A 23307-nucleotide genomic window follows, 5' to 3' on the forward strand; every position below is an offset into this window, starting at 1 on the left:
GCAATCAATATCTTCATGTTTTATAAAAATATTCGTATAAGTTGTTTAATTTCAAAAAGGTTTGAATTTGGAATTTTTGAATGTCTTAATTCCTGTGGAAAACTAATAATAATTAAATATTTATTTAAAAAAGAAATTATTGATGTTTTCGAATAATTTTACAATTAAAGAAATTCGTAAAAATGTAAAGGAGTATTTTTTTTCGAGTAAAATTTTTTCCTTTATTTTCGAAAAATTTAAAAACTTTCATTTTTAGTGAATATTTGTAATTGACAAATAAAATTTATAAACATTTGTTCCGTTTATTTTTTTAAAAAAACTTTGAATTTTATTAAAACAATTGTAATTAAAAAATTGAAATAATGTAAATAATTTCCTTATGAAAATTGAAAATTTTCTACAAAAATACTAAGAAACGGGAATAAGTAATGTCTTTTTTCCCAAAATAAATGAATGAGTTTGTGAACAATATTGTTATTGAGAAATAAAAATTATGCATGAAATGGGTATTTATTCACTATTTCTAAAAATCATAATTTTTTAAGGGTATGTGGAATCAGCCAACTTCAATTAATACATGTATTAATATTCCCACCGGTTTTCTAAAAAAATATTTAATAAATCTTGACAAAATATAAGAAAAATAATATTTTATTTATTGAGGCATGGATCTCTAGTCCAATTAATACAAAAATTTGCTTTTAAATATTATTTTTCATTTAATAAAAAGTTTGATATTTTTTGAGAAAAAAAGACAATCAAATACAAATTAATATTGAAAAAGATGAATAAATTTATATTTTTCTATGTTAACATTCATTTTTTTCAATGGCAATTTGTATTCGATTGTCTTTTTTTCTCGAAAATTGTCAAAAAAATGAAAGTTTGAATAGAAAAATATAAATTTATTCATTTTTTTCAATATTAATTTGTATTTGATTGTCTTTTTTTCTCAAAAAATATTAAACTTTTTATTAAATGGAAGATAATATTTAAAAGCAAATTTTTGTATTAATTGGACTAGAGATCCATGCCTCAATAAATAAAATATTATTTTTCTTATATTTTGTCAAGATTTATTAAATATTTTTTTAGAAAACTGGTGGGAATATTAATACATGTATTAATTGAAGTTGGCTGATTCCACATACCCTTTTCTATTTTTTATAAATAAACAAGAGAAAAATTTGCATAATTCAGATCAGTCAAACGAAATTTGTTATAAAAAAAAGCATAAATATTTTAAACAAAACAGGGTAAATTTTTCATTTGTTAATCATCATTTTTTTCAAATTTTCTAATTTCTAATATTATTTTATTATGAATCATGAAAAAATACCTGCATATTTTCGATTTTTTAAAACAAATTTCTTTTTAAGGAAAAAAAACAAAAGAATACACAATAACTAACTTCAGGTGTGGACAGAATGAAAGAATGAATTATAGGATTATTATAGTTAATTATTAAAAATTTTTAAGGAGTAAAAGATTTGAGGTATAAAAAGAAATTTAAAAAATTGATTTAAAGTATAAGCTGACAATTAAGTTAAGATAAGATTGCTGTCAGCTCACTTTAATCTGAAACTATTTTTTTGTCGCAAGTGAAGTTGTAACAAGTTATCGACAACCGGTAATTGTTGTTTTAAAATATTTTTCAACTTGTATGTCAAGATGAGTTGGAAAATTGACAAGAGAGCATTATCAGTGTTCTCAATTCCCTTGTGAATCCTCTCTCTCTCTCTCTTAAAGTTTACGTGACATACACTCTCTTCATTCTTGAAAGTTTATGCGAAAAGTGGAAGTTTACTTTGTAAAATATTCATTATCGTGATATCGTCTTTACTTTTCCCCCCTCTCTCAAAAGTGGATGAAGATTTTTAAATTGACGCTAATTTTTAAATATTGTCGCAGTTAATTTTTACTTTTTGAACTTTCGAATTTTTTCCCTTTTTTTTATTAGTTTTGTTTTTGATTATATTTATCCATTTTATTGTCTTTATATATTATATGCATGGTCTTAAAAAGTCTTTTAAGATATTAGTGAATAAAATACCTAAATAAAAAGAATGTAAAAAACATGTACTAATCTTAGAGGAGTTTTTTTCGATCGTAAAATGTAGTGCTTTAAACAGAAATCATTCTCTGTTTTTCAACGGTACTTTTTTTCTCCCTTCTTTCTGCATCGGAAAATAGATTTTTCTTGGAAAAAAATTATTGTTTTAACGCAAAATAATGAGGCATTCTAGAAGTGTAAAATTAAATACCACGAGAGAAACTGCAGAACTAAACGAAACATTTTTTTTTTTTTTCTTGTGGTAAGACAAAAGTTTGTTTCTACTTTTGGTTTGGAATTTTTTTTTCTTTTATATCGTTTCTAGAAACTCGGAAAGAGAAAAATATATCTTTTTCCAAAACTATTTTAGATTGAAGAGAATGAATTAAAAAAAAAGTGGCTAAAAAGAAAATTAATTAAAAATGTACCTGTTTCGAATAGAAATTTACTTAAACAAATTTTATTTCGCACTTGATTTTCTGAAATAAAATTTTTATTTCAAAAATTCAAGTGCGAAATAAATTTTTTATTTCAAAAATTCAAGTGCGAAATAAATTTTTTTTTAATGTAAATTTTCATTTACCGAAAAATAATTATATTTAGTTTGAATAAAACTCTTTTGAAAATTGTGATTTTGTGAAAAATGGCAATAATTGAAAGAGAGGGAAAGAAGAGAGAAAAGTATAAGGGTAATAGGAGGAAGGAAGTGAGTGAAATGGTTGAAGTGCCTTTTTCTACGTGACCAGTAGGATCGCCATATTCTTATCTACTCGAGAGGAAGTGACGTCCTCTTCGAATATGGGAAAACAGCAGCGCGTGCTCCTCGTTATTATGATAACGTGCCCTTTTTATTCGCTTTTAAGATTTAAGGAATACGTGTTTGAGTAAGATAAGAGTAATAATAATCGTCATAAGAAAGCGAGAATACAGCCACATTACCTGTGAAAATATAATAAGCTTTATTATCAAAAAAAAAAAATACTTCACCGGGACGGATTCTTGTAAAATAATATAAAATATAAAAAAAAATCTCTTTTCTCAGAGAACGACTTATAATCTTTTTCTAAAACCGCATAATCAAAAATGAGCAGAAAATGTTTGTCTGATAATTTTCGACTGTTACTGCTATAATTTTTCCAAAAAAAAATTAATTCTCAGGAATTGTTAATTAAAATCTTTTTTTTCTTTCTGTTTCAGCCTTGCGACATTCCAACAAATTATCGAGCAGAACAATGTGAAGCTTTTAATAACGTACCATACGGCGAGCAATTATTAAAATGGTATCCTTACTATGATTCAACAAGATTATGTTCCTTAATTTGTCGTGGAGAACAATCGCTGGACGATATTTCCAACAATAAAGACGAAAAATTATTACCAGCCAGAACGAAATCAAGTGAGGAGGAATACAGCACGAGTGTCGACTCCGAGGAGACGATAATCGTTCAACTCGCCGAAAAAGTCAAAGATGGCACACGATGTCGACCAGAGAGTCTCGACGTTTGCATTGGAGGCGAATGTGTCGTAAGTTAATAACAGAACAACATTTTAATTATTCTAAATTTCAAAATTTTAAATTAAAATTTTTTTAATTTTAATTTTTTAATATTTGAAAATTAAAAATTAAAAATTTTAATTTTTTAATTTTTTAAACAATTCTCTTTTTAATTGCCTACATTTTTGAAACTAGTGGACAAAAAGCGATTATGTTTCAGGATACAAATTTAAACTTCGCACTCAATAATTAAATAATTAATAAATTTAATTAAAACATAAGATTTAATGATTTAATTAAGTAATTTAATTAAAACACCTGACTCGGAATGATCGTTAAATTCAATGTTTATTAAATAAAAATAAATTTAATTCCTGCAATGAATTTTATTATTAATGAAAAAATTTAAATATTTAAAAAAATAACTTAATTCTTGCGAAGAATTTTATAAAAAAAATTTAGACAATTGATTTCTTTCGACTAATGTTCTGCAAATTCTAATTTAAACAATTGAATTCCTGAGAAATTTTTATTATTCATGAATAAAATTAAATCCTTACGAAGATTTTTACAAAAAACTTTTTAAATATTTGAATTCTGTTTGGAATTTTTTTGAAAATAGTAGATATTGAAAAGCATTGAATTACGAAAAGTTTTTAAAAATAAATAAATTTGACAAAGAATTCTATTAAAATTTTTGAGAATAATTAAAACTCTGTGTGGTATTTTATCAAATTTTTTTGAAAATAATTGAATTCCTAAAAAGCATTTTATTATTTATGAAAATAATTGAATTCTTTCGAATGATTTTATTAGAATTTTTTAAAATAATTGAATTTACAAGAAGAAATTCATTATTTTTAAAAATAATTAAATTCTTGTGATGAATATTGTTATTTATGAAATTAATTGAATTTTACAAAGAATTTTATTACAATGCCTCAAAAATCAAAATAATTGAATTTTTGTGAATAATTTTGTTATTTATCTTTAATAATTGAATTCTTTTGAAAAATTGTTTACGTAAATAATTGAATTCTTAGGAAAAATTTTATTATAATCTAAAAGAATAATTGAATTATTTTTAAAAAAAAATGTAATTAAAGTTGTATTTAAAATAATTGATTTCTTTCGAACAATTTTATTAAAATATTTGAAAATAATTGAATTCCTGTAAAAAATTCTAATATTATTGTAAATAATTGAATTCTACCAAAGAATTTAAAAAAAAACTTTAATTAAATAATTGATTTCTTTGAGGAATTGAAATTAAATTTCTCGAGTAATTCCTGTAAAATTGTATTAAAAATAATTGTAATTCTGAGATGAATTTTATTATTTATAAAAATAATTGAATAGTTGCAAAGAATTTTGTTAAAATTTTCAAAAATAATTGAATCCCTGAGAAGAATTTTATTATTTCTGAAAATAATTGAATTCTTGCGAAAGATTTCATTAGAATTTTTTACAAGAATTGAATTTCCAAGAAAAAAATTACTACTTTTAAAAATAATTGAATTCTTGTGATGATTATTTTTATTTATGAAAACAATTGAATTTTGCAAAGAATTAAAAAATTATTTTTTATTTTTAAAAATAATTGAATTTTTTCGAAGAATTTTTATTAAAATGTTTAAAAAGAATTGAATTTCTGTGAAAAATTTTGTTATTTTTGAAAATAATTTAATTCTTTATAAGAATTTTATAAACATTGTTTTAGATAATTAATTTTTTCGAAAAATAATAAATATTATGAAAATTATATTTTAAGTAATTGAATTTTTGTGGAAAACTTTATTTGCAAAAATAATTGTATTTTTCGATGAATTAATTTAAAATAGTATTAAAAATAATTGAAATTCTTAGATGGAATTTTATTAATTATGAAAATAATTTAATTTTTGTTTAGAATTTTATCAAAAATTTTTTTTTTTAAATTGAATTTCCATGAAAAATGTTATTATTAGTGAAAGTAATTGAATTATTGTCAAGAAATATATAAAAATTTCGTTAAATAATTGATTTTTTCGAAATTTTTTTGAAGATGTTATTTTAAATTAATTGAATTCCTGTGAAAATTTTATTATTTATGAAAATAATTGAATTTTGGATGAATTTGATCAATTTTTCTTTTATATAATTGAATTCTTTTGCGAAATTCTACGAAAAATCTAAATATTTAAAATAATTGAATTTCGATTAATTATTAAAAATAATTTGAATCGTTTTCAAGAATTTGATTATAATTTTTGAGAATAATTTTTTGATTTCTAGTATTAATCAATTTAAAGTAGTGGAAATTTTCAAAAAAAAAAAAACAGAAATAGTAGCTTTTAGTGCCTGAAATCTAAAAAAAAGTACATAAATAATAGCATAACGTAAAAAAAGTAGTAAGTAGTAGGTTTAAGTAGATGAGTGCGAAGCCTGAAAATTTTGTTTGCACTTAAAACTGTTCACCTAGAAGAAGAAACAACCTTAAAAAAACTCTATTTCCAAATTAATTTTTTAATGACAATTTTTGTTGTTTAAATCAAAGGAAGATTTTTGAAAATTCGGGGCGTTAAAGAACTGAAGATTTTTTTCCTATTTTACTTAAATCTTTAGCCATTTACTGATATTGATTAAGAGAAATTTATTCCAGCCTTTTGATCAATATTACTAATAACAGTTCATCCAATATTTAGTCAATCGTCATCATTGACAATTTTCCTCTCGCACGATATGTATACATATGCATGTACAGCATGCATATTTCAATTAGTATTTAGCCTCATTAGCGCTGGAGATAATAAAAAATTAATTAGCATCCCATGAGCTAATAATAATATATAATTCTCTAAACTACCATAATTGAGTTATTAGCTTTTAAATCATAATCATAATTTAATATAACTAATTTGAGCAATATGAACTCGAGTTTGTCGCAATGTGAATTTCATCGATTTGAGGAAACGTTCGGTAAATATATGCATTCACGTAATCGCGTAATTAAGGCATAAGACGGAAAACAATGTGTATGTAATAAGGAGAAGTAATATTGCAAAGTAGGTCGTCGAGTTTATGAAAATGTCTGTGATTACGAGCGAGAGAAACAAATCGGTTAATTAGAAGCTTCATCACGAAATATCTGCATACACTTGAAAAAGTATTTCTTTTTTGGAAAATTATTTAAAAATTTATTTCAAAATTCTTTCTGAATTCAATAATCCCATATTCGATATTTTCAATATTTTTCTAGAGTTGAAATTTGTTTTTTTTTTTTCTTTAAGTGAAAATATTTTAAATTACCTCTAACTTTAGAAATTAAATTGAAGAAAATTTATTATAGCGAATAAAATAAAGAAGTTGTTTTAATTTTGAGACCCGAGTGTACGTACTCAGCATCTTTAAATTCTAACCTACAGCAGTAAATGCTAACTAGTTTCGCATAATAATGGACCGACTCTAACTTTAGTCTAACAACGGGTAATTACTTTCTTCAAGAAACCTTGTTTCAGTTCAAGGCTTTTATAAAACTTATTGCCCTCGTCAATTGAACTGTAATTTTTTTACTTTTGTGAACTTCACAACGTTTATAATCAACGATTTAGGAGAAAAAAAATTTTTCTATTTCAATTATTTTTATATTTTTGTATTAAAATTGTTCTTCATAGTTTCTTTTGATCAATAAATTAGAGGAAGAACAATTTGTAAACTATTATTTATATTAATAATTAACTATAATTAACCATAATAATTTGAATGTTCTTTCATTCTTTCACTTTTTCTGTCCCTCACACTCTGAAGTTGTCTTTTATTTATACTTTTGTTTTTTGTTATCTTTAGTATATTATATTATTACTAGCAAATGTTACACGCGGAACGTGATATTCAATTTATTCTTGTCATGCAAATTACAAACTTTTTTATTTTCAAATATAAATTTTTAAAATAATTTCATAATCAAAGTTTAAAAAATTTACTTATTAAGTACAAAACTAACTATTACTGTTCACATTTTCAAAATTTTTTTTTAAATTTCACGAAAGAATTCAATTATTTTCTAAAATGTTAATAAATCCTTCTAAACAATTCAATTATTTTTTTAAATAGTAAAATCTTTACAAAAATTCAATGATTTTCAAAACAATTTTAATTGTTTTTAAAAAATTATATTTTTATAAATTTCAATTATTTTCTAAAATTTTAATAAATTCTTCGAAACAATTCAATTATTTTTATAAATACAAAAATTCTTCGCAGAAATTAAATTATTTTTAATAAAATCTGAATAAAATTACATGAAAGAATTTAATTATTTTCCAAAATTCCCATAAAATGCAATTTCAACAAGAATTTAAAATTCTCTAAAAATAATTCAATTATTCTCAAAATATTTTTAAAAAAATTCTATATCAAAAATAAATTACTTTCAATGCAATTTTTATATATATTCGTAAAAAAATTGAAAGAATTCAATTATTTTGAATATACTTAATTTTTATAAAATTATTTAAAAAAATTCAATTATTTTCCAAACAACTTCAATTGAATTTTGCGAAAAAATTTCATTATTTTTAAATATTTCTATAAAATTCTTCTTCATAACAATTTAATTATTTTTATAATTAGTAAAATTCTTCAAAATATTTTAATTATTTTTATAAATAGTAAAATTCTTCGCAATAATTCAATTATTTTAAATTTACTTTTAATAAAATTCTGCTTCATAAAATTCAATTGCTTTCAAAATTTTCAATTAAAATTATTAAAAAAAAACTCCATTAGTTTAAAAAAAAAATTCAAAGAAATTTTTCAAATGAATTTAATTAGGATTTTTTAAAATTTTAATAAATATCTTTGCCAGAATTCAGTTATTTTTCTAAATAATAAAATTTTTTGATAAAATTCTTTGAAACTTTATACTTTTCTATTATTATTAATTAATTAATTAATGTTATAATTATTTGTATTTTATAATTAATTCAAAATTGTAATGACAAATAGAAATCATCAGAATTTTTTTTTACTTTTTTTCATTAAAAGACTAAAATTTTGTTAAATATAATTTTTTTTCAAATTGAAATTATGCAGATTTTTGTTCTTTACTTCTAAGGAAAATTAGAAATTTGTTAAACAACTGTGATTAAGAAAAAGAAAATTTATTTATTTTCCATTATTTTTGTTTATGAATCACAATTTTTTTAAAAAAATATTATTATTTTGTTTTAGAAAAAGAAGAAAAATATTTGCACAATTTCTATTTTTAATCTTATATTTGGAACAGGATTTTCCGCAGGAATTAAGACATTCAAAAATTTTAAATTCAAACCTTTTTGAAATTAAAAAAATTATAAAAAATTGTTATAAAACATGAAGATATCGATTGCTCCGAGTCGAAGACTCGGAGTGATCGATTTCTTCATGTTTTCTAATAATTAAAGATGCCCGAGAGATAAAATCATTATTTTATATTATAAGATAAGAATATTGTTACTGTAACTTCATCAAAATTATTTTCATCATTTTAATTCAATTATTATTTTCCAGAATTTTAAATTATTTTTAATGAAAATAATAATTGAATTTCTTAAAAAAATTTTATTATTTATGAAAATAATTGAATTTCTGTGAAATTTTTATTATTTCTGAAAATAATTAAATGTTTGCATACAATTTTATTAGAAATTTTTTTAAATAGAATTATTTAATTATAATTATTAAAATTAATAAGTACCTACATAAGTAAAAAAATACAAGAAAAAAATTCGAAAAAATGATGAAATTAGAATGACTTAATAATTGAGAAAAAATGACCGACTTAAAATAACTTTACAACCTAATTTGCCTGACCTAACGAACTGCTCTACTACTGAAAAATGTAATATTCTTACTCCTTAAAAAAGATTTTCCAAATTTTTTATTCAATCGAAAATTAAAATTACTTCGTGTCTGACTGAAATTGTTTCCACCACTTGAGCTTTTATATTCTTTATTTCGGAATAGAAAAAAATTTTTTAAAGCACGTCTGACATTAAAAGGTTACTCTACTAATTTTCAATAGTTTGAAAATAAATTTCTGCTATTTGTGAACTTGAAAATAAATTTTCTGTATATGTTAATAATTTAATATAAATGTCGATTCTTTTTTCGATAATGAAATTTCGAGGGTAAAATGACAATTTTCTTTTCTTTTTTTTTTTATTTAATCATGAAAAATTTTCGGTGGTTTGAAAGGTGGTATTTGATTAAATGTTCGATTCGGAAAAATTTTATTCTGATGTAGATCGTGACCCGACTCGAATGTAGACTGATTTGTTATTCAGCTTGCATAGAGGACTCTTGAGTATAGAAGTACATTATTCATCTCTTATCCATGACGAGAAAAGTGAACTAAACTGGCTGTGCAAAAGGAACGCGCAAAGAGGGAGAGAGAGAGAGAGATTGGAATGATATGGTGGACCAAAGATGAGATCTTATTCGCATTATAGGCTTTCATATATAAGATTCTTTGCCAAAAATTATCGAAAATAATTGCGCAATGACATTCTGAAACTTTATTTTGATTTTCACTTCTTCTTTGATTCTTAATTTGACTTTCACTTTCATTAACAATTTAAGTTACAGTTTGACTTCCACTTTAATTTAAACTTTGATACTTTAGGACAAATTACCACCTAAACTAAAAAATTTACCGCTCATTTAGAGCTCTCAAATAGACATAGAATGAATTTTTGAAAAAACGCCCCTAACTCCAAAAACTACCCCCTTAACATAGAAAATAGATTTTTTCAATTTAAAAACTTTTATCACATAAATTTGACTAATTTTTTGGTCTTAAATATCATTAAATTAAAACTTTAAAAACTACCCCTAAACATTTAAAACTATCCCCCTACTATTAAAATTAGAATGTTTCAAAAAAACATTATTTTTGACCATTTTCGAAATTTTATTTTTCTGGAAAAATTAAAATTTTTGACATCTATACGATCGAGTGATAAAATCATTATTAAATATTTATATTAAAAAATAAAAACCTCAAATAATTTTGAAAAAAAATTTAATTAAACTTTTTCAAAACAATTACATAATTCTAAAGAATTGATAGATAAAAATATAAAAAATGCAAATTTCGAAAGATTTTAATTTGTAACCATTTTAAAATTAAATTATTTCTAAAAATTTCAGCTATAATGCATCTAATATTCAATTATCTTAAATTTTAACTGAAATTCATTTTCAATTCAAATTTTCATTATAGAAAATTCCACGAAAATCAAAATATTTAAATAACGAAATAAATAATTTATTATTTCTTAAAATTGAAATCCTCCAAAGAATTTTATTAAAATTTTTAAAAATAATTGATTTTCTTCGAAGAATTTTAAAAGAATTTTTGTGAATAATTGCATTTTTCGAGGAATTTATTTGAAATTGAATTAAAAATAATCGAACTTCTGCAAAAGTTTTTATTATTTACAAAAATAATTGAATTCCTGAGAAGAAATTTATTATTTGTAAAAAATAATTGAATACTTGCAAAGAATTTCATGAAATGTTTATTAAATAATTGAATTTTTTAAATATTTAAATAAATATTCTATTATTATCTAAAATTTTAACTGAAATTTATTTCCAAAAATCGTTTCTTAGAAAGATCTACGAGAATATAATTTTTTCCATACAAAAATTAATAATTGATTTAATATTTGATTACTTCATAAAATTGAATTCCTCTAAAAAATTTATTAAAATTTTTAAGAATTGATTTTTTCTAAAAAATGTTATTAAAATTTATAAAAATTGATTTTTTTTTTGAAGAATTTTAACGAAATTTATAAAAATAATTGCATTTTTCAAAGAATTTATTTGAAATTGAAATAAAGATAATTGAAATTCGGCAAAGGATTTTATTATTTATAAAAATAATTGAATCCTTGCAATGAATTAAAGTAAAATCTTTTTAAAATAATTGAATTCCTGCGAAGATTTTTATTTTTTGTAAAAATAATTGATTGCTGGCAAAGAAATTTATTAAATATTTTTAATAATAAATTTATTAAAAATAATTTATTTAAATATTCAATTATTATCTAAAACGTAAATTGAAATTTATTTTTAAATCAATTCGTCCTTGAAAGTTCAACGAAAATTCAATTATTTACATACAATGAGTTTTATTATTATGAAAATAATTGAAGTCATAAAGAGAATATTATTATTTATAAAAATAATTGAATCCTTGTAAAAAACTTCATTATTTATAAAAATAATTGAATTATTGCGAAGAACTTTATAAAACAATTTGTAAATAATTGAATTTCTGTTAAATTTTTATTATTTTGAATTTTGGAGATATTAAAAATCAATGAATTGAGGAAAATTTTTTAAAATAATTGAAATTTTGACAAGAATTTTATTAAAATTTTCGAAAATAATTGAATTTCAGAGCAGAATTTTATTATTTATAAAAGTAAATGAAATTTTCACGATTTTTTAAACATTTTTGAACATAATTGAATTTTTGCGAAGATTTTAATTACTTTTGAAAATAATTGAAATATCTTCAATTCTATTTGTATTTTCTCCAAAATTCAATTTTGTTAATGTTTTTAACCAAAATTCTTCTAAAAATCCATTATTTTTACTAATTAATTGAATGTATATTAAAAAAATTAAATAAATTTAGAAGAATTTGAATTATTAAAATGTTTCGAAAATTAAAGTTCTTTAAAATTTATAATTAAATTCATTCAAGATTGAAATTTTATAAAATTTCAAATTAAAACCTTTTAAAGTTCATCTATTTATGAAGATTGTAAACGCGACTCTTTTAAAATTTAATTAATTTTGAAACATTTAAGTAAAATTATTCATTAAATAATTTATAATTAATAATTTTACGATAGTTCTTCAAGAATTAAGTTATTTAAAAAAAGATTATTATCAAAAATAGAAAAAATTGAAGGTTTTGTATTAGAATTCGTGGTAATTTCATAGTTTATGAGCCAAAGAAAAAAATAAACTAAAATTATAAATTTTTATTATGAATTCTAAAAATTTAATAATTAAATCTTTGACTTTTCTCTGATTTCCCTGACCAATTCTACTTTCCCTGAATTTCCTGACCTGTGGTAACCGTGAAATAAATTATATTTGCTTCAAATAAAATTTTTCCCTCACTATAAGAAAATACTTATTTAGAAGACAAAATAGTATAAAATAAAATGAAAAATTCTTGAATTTCTTTTTCAGAAAATAATTATTTTTACAAATATTATTTTTTGTTTTGCCATAAATATAAAAATGTAATTAAAATGAAAATATTAGTGAAAAATGAAAAAATCTTTGATTGCAAGAGAATTGACATTATTTGCCCTCACTGTAATTGATCTCATCTGAAATGATAGTTACATAGATATATGTATGACTGAGTTCAGATATTGAGTTGGAGGGACATTTCGCGTAGAAGGAAGACGCTATCGTTTCCGAAATTATGTTTGCTCTTGCTGGGAAAACAGTATCGCCCAGTAAACGGAGTTGTAATTGGAAAGGCTGATGAAACAATCGGTTATGTTCGACAAAGTTATCAAACAAACTCCTTTGAAACTAATAGGAGCCGAACATTATCAAAGGGAAAAAACAATTTTCAAATACGAGTTTCTCAAACAACGGTAATTATTGGATTATTGGCAAATAAACGTTTTTATATATATATAGTAAATGTGTACCTTTTATCCACATCAACAATATAATCGTTACACTCATTAAGAAATCTGATTGTATTTAGATAATTTTATATAGAACACTCTTCTATACCAGACCATTCGAATTTTCTTTTTTAAATATAAAACTCATTAAAATATCGCGAGAGGGAAAATTATTTCACGAATATAGTAAAATTCATAGCCGAGTTGATTTTAAATTATTTTATGTTTGCAGAAAACTCATTTTTTTTAGAAATAAAATAAAACAAAAAAAAATTCAATTATAAAAGAAAGATCAATTTAATAAAAATATTTTTTTTTTCTACTGAAGGGATTTAATTAACCTTTTGTACAAAATTTTTAAAGAACAATTAAACCATTTGTAAACTAAAAATTGATGGATTTTACAAAAAAAAATTTGTTTCCTTTCTATGAAATCAGTTTTTAAACATTTTTCCCGAAATATAGTGTTGGAAAAATTGTTGAGAGTGATATTTGAAAATTAAATAAATTTTTTTGAGAGGATTTTTTTTTCAAAACATTACGCGAGGAAACAGGTGTAAAATCTCACAGATTTTAAAAAATATTGCATCGCATGTCCTACTTTGACAATTCTTGGAAAGTTTTGCGTGGAGAGTTTTTTTTTAGAATTTCTCATCGAATCGTTAACAACTTTTGCAAGTTTCTTGTAGCTAAATTTTTAGTTTTGAAGGGTCTGTCGAAGTCCAAGGATTTTAACTACCAAGTTTGACTTCCAAGAGTTGTTTATCATGGAAAATATTTCACTGCGAATCCGAAACTTTTCACTTGACAAATTCTCTCTCTCTCTCTCTCTTTTACTTTTATATATTTTATAGATATAGTTTGTACGCTGTAAAATGAGGGACTTAAGAATATTACATTTTATCAGGAATCATAATTTTTTCTTTAAAAAATATTGTTTCACAAATCGAAAATATGCAGGTATTTTTTCATGATTTATAATAAATTGATATTACAAATTTGAAAATTTTGAAAAAAATTATGATTAAAAAATAAAAAATATACCCATTTTGTTTGTAATATGTTTTTTTCTATAACAAATTTAGTTTGACTGATCTAAATTATAATGCAAATTATTCTCCTTTTTATTTATAAAAAATAGGTACTAGAAAATTGTTAATTGTTTACAAATTTTTATTAAGAAGTAGGAAATAGAATTCATTTTCAAATCAATTTTTATAAGAAAATTCTACGAGAATTTAATTATTTAAATAAAGAAATAAATAACTTATTAAATAATTAAATGTTTCTTGAAATTTAATTCTTATAAACAATTTTTTAAACAAATTTTTAAATAATTGAAGTCTTTTGGTCGAATTTGAATAACATTTTTTAGAATAGTTACATTTTTCAAGAAATTCGATTAAAATTGCAATTAAAAATAATTTAAATTTTAAATTCTCCGATGAGTTTTATTATTTCTGAAAATAATTGAATCTTTGCAAAGAATTATATTATTTATGGAAATAATTGGTTTTTTTTTGAGACATTTTATTAAAATTTTATTCAAAATAATTAAATTCCTGCGAAGAATTTTATTATTTCTGAAAATAATTGAATTCCTTCAAAAATTATAATAAAATTATATTGAAAATAATTGAATTACTTTAAAGAATTAGAAATTTTTGAAAATAATAATTCAATTCTAATTTTTCTTACACAAAGAATTTTATAAACAATTTTGAAATTGAATTTCTTCGAAGAATTGTATTCAAAATTTTAAAAATAATTAATTTCTTTTCAGAAATTTAATGAAAACTGTATTGAAAATAATTTAAATTCTCCGATGAGTTTTATTATTTCTAAAAATAATTAAATGTTTGCGTACAATTTTATTAAAACTGTTTTTAAATAATTTAATTCTTTTGGGTAATTTTTATTAAAATAGTATATATTGAAAATCATTTAAATGAGGAAAATTTTTGAAAATAATTGAAATTTTGTCGAGATTTTTTTGTAAATTTTGAAAATAATTGAATTTTGTGATAAAAAATTTATTACTTTTGAAAATAATTGAATTTCTGTGAAGAATTTTATTATTTATCAATATAATTGCATTAAAACTTTTGAAATAATTAAATAATATTAAAAAATTGATTCCTGTCGGAAATAGAAAATTTTTTTTAAGGTTTTGTACCTATTAGAATTCGTGGTAATTTTATAGTTTATGAGTCAAGCAAAAAAGACAAAAATTCAGAATTTTCTTATGAATTCTAAAAATTTAATTTTTTTCAGTACTTCTCATAAAAATTCCTGACTTTTCCCTGACATATTCCCTATGTCAGAATATTAATTACTATAATTATAATAATATTAAAACATATTTTATTTTTAGAAAAAAAATCTGAATTAAAAAAATTTTTACATTCTATTTTCTTTTAAAATTGCTAATTTTATTTTTAAAAAAGTGAGAGAGATGTCAGCCGCGCGCGAATTGTTCCTAGTTATTGTATTAAATATTATATTAAATTATTTATAATTGTTATAAAATGAAATAAATAAAATGAATAAAATAAATAATAGAAATTTATCTAAAAGCAAATACTTCTAACAAATCAGGGGAAAATAAATAATAAATAAATAAATGAGAGAAAAAATAATTTGACTAACTTTTGTTATAATTTGTTTCAGAAAGTGGGATGTGATCTCAGGATAGGAAGTAATAAAAAGACTGACGTGTGCGGTGTTTGTGGCGGAAATGGATCAAGTTGTCACGGAAGATATAGTTGGGTCCTAGAACCAGCTTCTGCTTGTACCGAATCATGTGGCGGAGGTAAGACACATTTAAACACCACTTAATCCTTTCTTCAATTACAAGCATTTTAATCTTCCCCGTGTACTATATATACTTTAAATACTTTGTACCCCATAATTTATAATAGAAACATACCTCTCAATATCGAAAAAAATTCAATTTTCCTTTTTTTTATACCTAATATTTAAACGTTATATTACTCATCCTTGCTACCAGTTACTAATTAAATGTCAATTATTATTAATCAAATATAATAAAATTAAATACGAAAAATAAATATATCTTGAATAAAAAAAAAATTTATAATATTATTCTTTTTATAAAAATCTAATTAAATCTCATAAAAACAATAATTAAATTTCATATCTAGTATTTAAATTTATAATTATTACCCATTTATGATCTCAATGTACCACAGGAAACGTATGAATAAACAAATATAAATAAATAAATTATAATTGTTAGAATTCGTCAAAAATTAATTAAATTTCATATTATGGAAAAATATGTATAATTTACATTGAAAATTATAATTGGCAGAATTAATGAAAAATTAATCGAATTTCATTATGGAAGAATATGTGTAATCTACAATGAAATCAAATGAAGAAGAATAATAATTAAATTTCCTAACAGAATAATATATATATATGCATAAAATTGAATTCGACACAATTTTATAAACAAACAGAAATGAGGAATTATTGAATATTGTTAAATATTAATACATAGAAATAATGATTTCAGGTTATAAAATAGCACGAGCAGTATGCAAATCAACTGGACCTGATGAAACCGAAACTGATGAATCTAATTGTGATCCGAGCATAAAACCGGAAAAGGTTCTAATGCCATGCAACACACATTCTTGTACAACAAAGTGAGTGTGTAAAAATAATTATTTTCTTATAACAGGCCTCGGATCAAAATTAACAATTGAGTAAATAATAATTGAATAATTATATAGAAATATAATTAGTAATTAATATAATAATAATTAATATAATTAGTAATTTTTCCTTTTAATATTGCTTGTTCAATAAATTTAATTTAATTCATTTACTAATTTTACAATTTCTAATTAATAATTTTTAGCCTACAATCAGTAATTAATAATTACTTTCTACTAAACAGTGAACTAACACTCGCAGTAATTTCGAAAAAAAAATGAAAAACGATATTGTTGTTTAGACTCTGGTGTTATTGTTAAATAAATCAAAGCCAATGTTACGTCCTGTTAAATCACACTAATTGCTTTACTCTCGAATTTAGTTTAATTCAGTTTCACACTGTTGGCACCACCCAAGGGAACTAAGTAATTCCACAGGTACTTTTCTACTTCACCATGTCACACACACAACATTAAACAACTCTATTGCATAATTCTATTAATTTACAAAACCCGCGAAAAAGGTGGAAAAAAAACTTGACACAAATTTATGAAATATTGATTAAATCAAAATAAAACTTCTTTTTCTTCGCATATCAAAATTTAAAATTGGCTCAAATTCATTTTTAAATCAATATTTATTAGAAAATTCTATGAGAATTTAATTATTTAACTATAAAAATAAATATTTTATTAAACAATTCAATGTTTCTTAAAATTTGAATTTTCATTAAAGAATTTTATCAACAAATTTTTAAATAATTGAATTCTCTTGACAAATTTTAATAAAATTTTTAAGAATAATTGCAATTTTCGAGAAATTTGATAAAAATTGTATTAAAAATAATTGAAATTCTGCCAAGAATTTTATTAAAAGTTTTAAAAATAATTGAATTTCGGAGAAAAATTTTATTATTATTTATAAAGATAATTGAAATTCTGACGAGAATTTTTGTAAATTTTTGAACATATGTAATTGGATTTCTGCGAAGAATTTTATTAAAATTATTTTGAAAAAATTGAATTGTTACGCAAAGAAGTTCATTAAAATTTTTGAAAATAATTTTATTCTTTAAAGAAATTTAATTAAAAATGTATTGAAAATAATACTTAAATTCTAATAAATAAATTGTAGCAAAGCTTATTAAAATAATTAAATTTCTTTGATAAATTTTAATAAAATTTTTACGAATAATAACTTTTTCGAGGAATTCCATTAATATTGTAAATTAAAAATAATTGAAATTCAGCATTGAGTTTTATTATTTATGAAAATAATTGAATCCCTGTATAAAATGTTATTATTCATGAAAATAATTGAATAATATATGAAAATAATTTGTAAATAATTGAATTCCTGCGTGAAACTTTTATTATTTATGAAAATAATTAAATCTTTGTGTAGAATTTTATTTAAAAAAATTTTTAACTAATTGAATTCATTCAGGAATTTTTATTAAAGTACTAGATATTAAAAATCATTCAATTGAGGAAAGTTTTTGAAAATAATTAAAATTTTGACAAGATTAAATTTGATTTTTGAAAATAATTGAATTTCTGAGAAGAATTTTACTACTTTTGAAAATAATTGAATATTCTTCAATCATTTCTAGTTGCTTCAAAATTCAATTTGTTTTAGTGTTTTTAACTAAAATTCTTCTATAAATCCATTATTTTTAATAATACTAGTTAAATAGATATTAAAAACTTTAACTAATTTCAGAAGAATTTTAGTTTAAATTTTTTTTTTTTTAAATCTAAGTTTTTTTATATTTCTAATTAAATTCATTTAAAATTGAAATTTTACAAAATTTTAAATCAAAATCTTTTGAAGTTCATTTACTTATGAAAAAAAAAATTAAAATTAAATTAATTAAAAAATTAATTAAAAAAATTAAATTTAAATTAATTAATTAAAATAAATACTAAATTAATTAAAAATAATTAATTAATTTTTAATTAATTACTAAATTAATTAAAAATTTAAATTAATTAAAAATTAATTAATTAATTAAAATTTTAAACGCAATTCTTTTAAAATTTAATTAATTTTCAAATATTTAAGTGAAAATAGATTTTAAGAATAAACACAATAATTTTAGAAAACAACAATTTTCCAGGATTTTTGATTAAAATTCCCTGACTTTTCCAAATTTTTTCAAGGTTTATAAAATTCCCTGACATTTCCAGGTTTTCCAGATTATTTTTATTCATATTTATATGTATTTATAAATTTATATTTATATACATTTATATTTATTTATATTTATATATATATTTCTACACAAATAAAATTTTTCCTCTCCTTTTTTGATGATGATTCATAGAGGATAAGAATCTTTACTTTCAGAATGTCTTTCTGGCAACATGAGTTTCTTTGAAATTTATCCGCCCCCTTCTTTTTTTTCTCTAACTCTGTTTCTCTCCCTTGCTAGTTTTCTTTCGCTTTTTCTTTTACGCGGTGGTAACATGCGTTCCCGACAGACAAAAGTTGTCTCGTACAAGAGAGAAACCGTGAAAACGACGTTGCTTTTTCTTAAAAGTGTTTTTTGCACAGGTAAAAATAAATGACGACCACAAGAGAGACGATCGATAGATCCGTCTGGGCATCCCATGAAAACTGGTTGCCTCTGGCTACAACACAGCATCTATATTAAAAAAAAAAAAAAATAATAAAAAAAAGTGATGCTGCTAATCTATATTAAGAAGAAACTGCCTCACGCGAATTATATGAACCGTCTGCTCAACAAATTTTCCCGCATATACTCGATAACTTTTTTTTTTATAATAATGAACAAATATTTTTGAACCGACTACTAAAAACAAATTTGAATTTAGAAACAATTTCCAGACGTTTTTATTGTTTACAATTATTTTTTATTACTATTTTAATTATTAATATCGGATTTTTTTAATTTAATCGAAATTTAAACGAATTGAATTTTTGATTATGTTTATGTAATTTTTGTTCATAGACTATAAGTAATAAATTTAATATAGACAAAAATTCGAATGGAAACATATTTTTTTCTATATTATTGATTATAAACGTATTGTGAAATTTACCAATATTTTAATTATCATTCAATTTTTATTAATTTTTATTCACAGTAATAATTTTATTTGAGAGAGAAAAAATAGAAACCGTTTTTTTTATAGATGGGCAACAAATGAATATGGCAAGTGCAGTGCAAGTTGTGGAGGCGGTTCAAGATCGAGGGCTGTTTTCTGTATCGAAGAAATCGGTAACGAAACAACAAAGGTCAAGAAATTTTACCTACATTTTTATAAAAATCAAAATATTTTTCTGTTCTCCCATATTTTTGAAAATTAGTCCTATTTTCAAAAATTTTTGAACGTTAAAATAAAAGAAATATTCTTTCGCCATAAATATTTTCAATAATTACCGATTGCATTAGAAATAAAAACGTAATTAAAAACATTTTGAAACTTTACAATTAATTTTTAATGCGTGCAAAAATTAAAAAAAAAAAATAAGCAAATTATTTTGAAAACAGCAAAATGTCTTGTTTATTATCACATTTGTCGAAATATTTATAATAAAATATTTGAGACTCCAGTGTTAATTTTCTTTCTCTTTGATACAGCTTCCAGACTACAAATGCAGTGCCACGCATAAACCGAGATACCAAGAGAGTTGTAATGAATTCTCATGTCCTACGTGGGAAACAGGACAATGGAGTGATGTAAGTAGAATCCTCTATGAAACATGTACTATACACAGAAACAGAAATAGAGAATTGCAAAGCATTATTTGGGGAACAGTAAACGGTCTCATTTCATTTCTAAAAACTCCCTCTTTCTCTCTCTCTCTCTCTCCCTATTTCTCTTGTAAACTCTTGCAAAAAGAGGACAAATAAAATGAGTGCATTTTCGTCAAGGTTCAAGTCAAGAAAAAACGAAATTGGGGTGAAATACGATTTCCTTCCTTTTTCCCTCCCTCTCTCTCGCTCTCTTTCTATATTATCTGAAATTACTCAGCAGGAAACACGATTCGACCAAGTGAACCTTTTCGCTCACCTATCATCCGATATTCCGATCAGAGTAAAGAACTGGAGGAGAAAAAAAAAGATAGTAAATCAATCGATTTTTACTGTTTAAATGAATATTTAATTTCTCCGTATTATTTTTCTTTAAAATTAGTTTTCAATATTTTACTTCAACTTATTTATTATTATAATAGATCTTCTTTGTCAATAATTCAATTTTCAATTCTCAGACTTTGCACTTGATAATTAATTTTTAAAAAATAAGCTTTCAAACTAAAAAAAGTAGTAAAAAAATAGCTATCGAAAAATTAAACTTGACGACCAAAAAAACTCATTTTATTTAGAAACTTTACAAAACTGACAAAAAATTCATTCTATATTTCATTTTTCTAACTATTTCCTAATTTTCATAAAAAAATATTTAATTCTTTCTTCTGCAGCTAATAAATTTAATTTCTTCAACAAATTTTATTATTCATGAAAGAATTTAAATATTTAAAAAAATAATTTAGTTCTTTGCGAAGAATTTTATAAACATTTTTAAATAATTGAATTCCTGAGAAATTTTTATTATTCATGAAAAGAATTGAATTCTTACAAAGATTTTTACAAAAAAAATTTTAAATAATTCAATTCTGTTTGGAAATTTTATAAACATAGATATTAAAAATCATTGAATTGCGAAAAGTTTTTAAAAATAATTGAATTTTACAAAGAATTCTATTAAAATTTTTGACAATAATTAAATGTATGTGTGACATGTTATTGAAATTTTTTGAAAATAATTGAATTCCTAAAAGCATTTTATTAATTATGATTATAACCCAATGGGAAATGCCAGTGTAGTGCCGATGTTCACCACTGGCTTAGTACTCAGACGATTGTTCGGCGTAGTCTAGCCGAGCTTCGACAATCAGTGCTGGCGCAGTACAGAATTTTTGTTTCGCCAAAGCTTGGACAAGCCACGGCGGCAAGTGCTGGCTGAGTATAGAAAAATTGTTCACAACGCTCTTTGCCAACGTTGCTTTTTTGACATAAACTTGAAAAAAATTATAAAAAAAGTTTATGAATGTTTATAAATATAAATTTATTGAAAAAAATTAATATTTTACTTTTCAGTTGTTCATTTTTTATTCTTATTAAATTTAATAATAACAATTTAACACAATAGTCTAATTTTGTAAATAATAAATTATTTAAACAAATTAAAATTATAAACAAAATTTAAACTTTAATCTCAATAATAATTTGGTTCCTATTAAAATACTATTATACTTCTTACTATGAATAAAAAATTATTAAAAAATTACCACGTAATTTAAGAATTACGTAAAATGTTAAATGCAATAAGTAAAGTAATTTCATTATTAAAAATTTAGTTTAATTTATTTTATTTCAATTTATTATTTCTAACGTATCCCTATTTTTTTCTCATCTTTGACTCAATAATTATATGTCTGAATGATACTGAGATGTTAATACTTTACAGTACACATGTGTCGTTAGCTTAGTGGTTAGAGCGTTAGTCTGTTAGTCCGTAGGTCGTAGGTTCGATTCCCCTCGTCAGAAATTTTGTTTATTTTCATAGGTTTGCGATATTTCTAGATTCCATTCGTTAGGTACTAAAATATGAAAATCTAATGCACACTTACTGTAATTGTTTATTATTTAATTTTTAGATGTTATAAACAATTTTTTTCTACTTTATTTACTATATCCATTGTTAGTCTCCATCTTTAATACAATTTCTTTGAGAAGAGAAATATTTTATGAATAATAAATATTTATTAATATTATTTACCATTTAGTTGTTAAATTATTTATAATTATTAATTTACGACTAATTAATAACAATACAGCATTTATTGCGGCAATATTCTCAGCCAGCACTGATCCAGTGCTGCGCCAGCGCTGCCTGGCAGCACTGACAGACAGTACTTCGGCAGCGCCAGACGGCGTTATCATCCCAGTGCCATGCCAGTGCTGGCTCTCAGCCTTGCCGCCAGTGCTGCCAGTGCTGGCGCAGTACTACGCCAGTTGTAAATTTCCCATTGGGAATTCAATTCTTGCGAACGTTTAATTAGAATTTGTTTAAATAATTGAATTGCCAAAACAAAATGTAATACTTTTAAAAATAATTGAATTCTTGTGATGAATATTGTTGTTTATAAAAATATTTGAATTTTGCAAAGAATTTTATTAAAATGCCTCAAAATAATTGAATTTTCGGGAATAATTTTGCTATTTATCGATCGACATAATTGAATTCTTGCGAAGAATCATTTATATAAATAATTGAATTCTTGGGAAGAATTTTTTTAAAATCTAAATGAATAATTGAATTATGTCAAAAAAATTTAATTTAAATTGTATT

The 23307-nt window shown here is 22.1% G+C and overlaps 1 protein-coding gene and 1 long non-coding RNA gene across 4 annotated transcripts in view; one reads left to right on the top strand and one right to left on the bottom strand.

The window, feature by feature from the left end:
- LOC122502994 (protein madd-4) overlaps positions 1–23307 on the top strand; it is a 245727-nt gene that overhangs the window by 196421 nt on the left and 25999 nt on the right. For all 3 annotated transcript variants that reach the window (XM_043613374.1, XM_043613388.1, XM_043613381.1), the window contains 5 exons: positions 3251–3577; positions 15911–16052; positions 16782–16914; positions 20083–20185; positions 20532–20630. In XM_043613374.1, the coding sequence (XP_043469309.1) occupies positions 3251–3577; positions 15911–16052; positions 16782–16914; positions 20083–20185; positions 20532–20630 (804 nt within the window). The remainder of the gene's footprint in view (positions 1–3250; positions 3578–15910; positions 16053–16781; positions 16915–20082; positions 20186–20531; positions 20631–23307) is intronic.
- The window catches only part of LOC122503062, a 164438-nt gene that overhangs the window by 103762 nt on the left and 37369 nt on the right, over positions 1–23307 (bottom strand). The window lies entirely within an intron of this gene.

Source organism: Leptopilina heterotoma, unplaced genomic scaffold (genome assembly GCF_015476425.1).
Source record: "Leptopilina heterotoma isolate Lh14 unplaced genomic scaffold, ASM1547642v1 Lhet_108, whole genome shotgun sequence".
Lineage (NCBI taxonomy): Eukaryota > Metazoa > Arthropoda > Insecta > Hymenoptera > Figitidae > Leptopilina > Leptopilina heterotoma.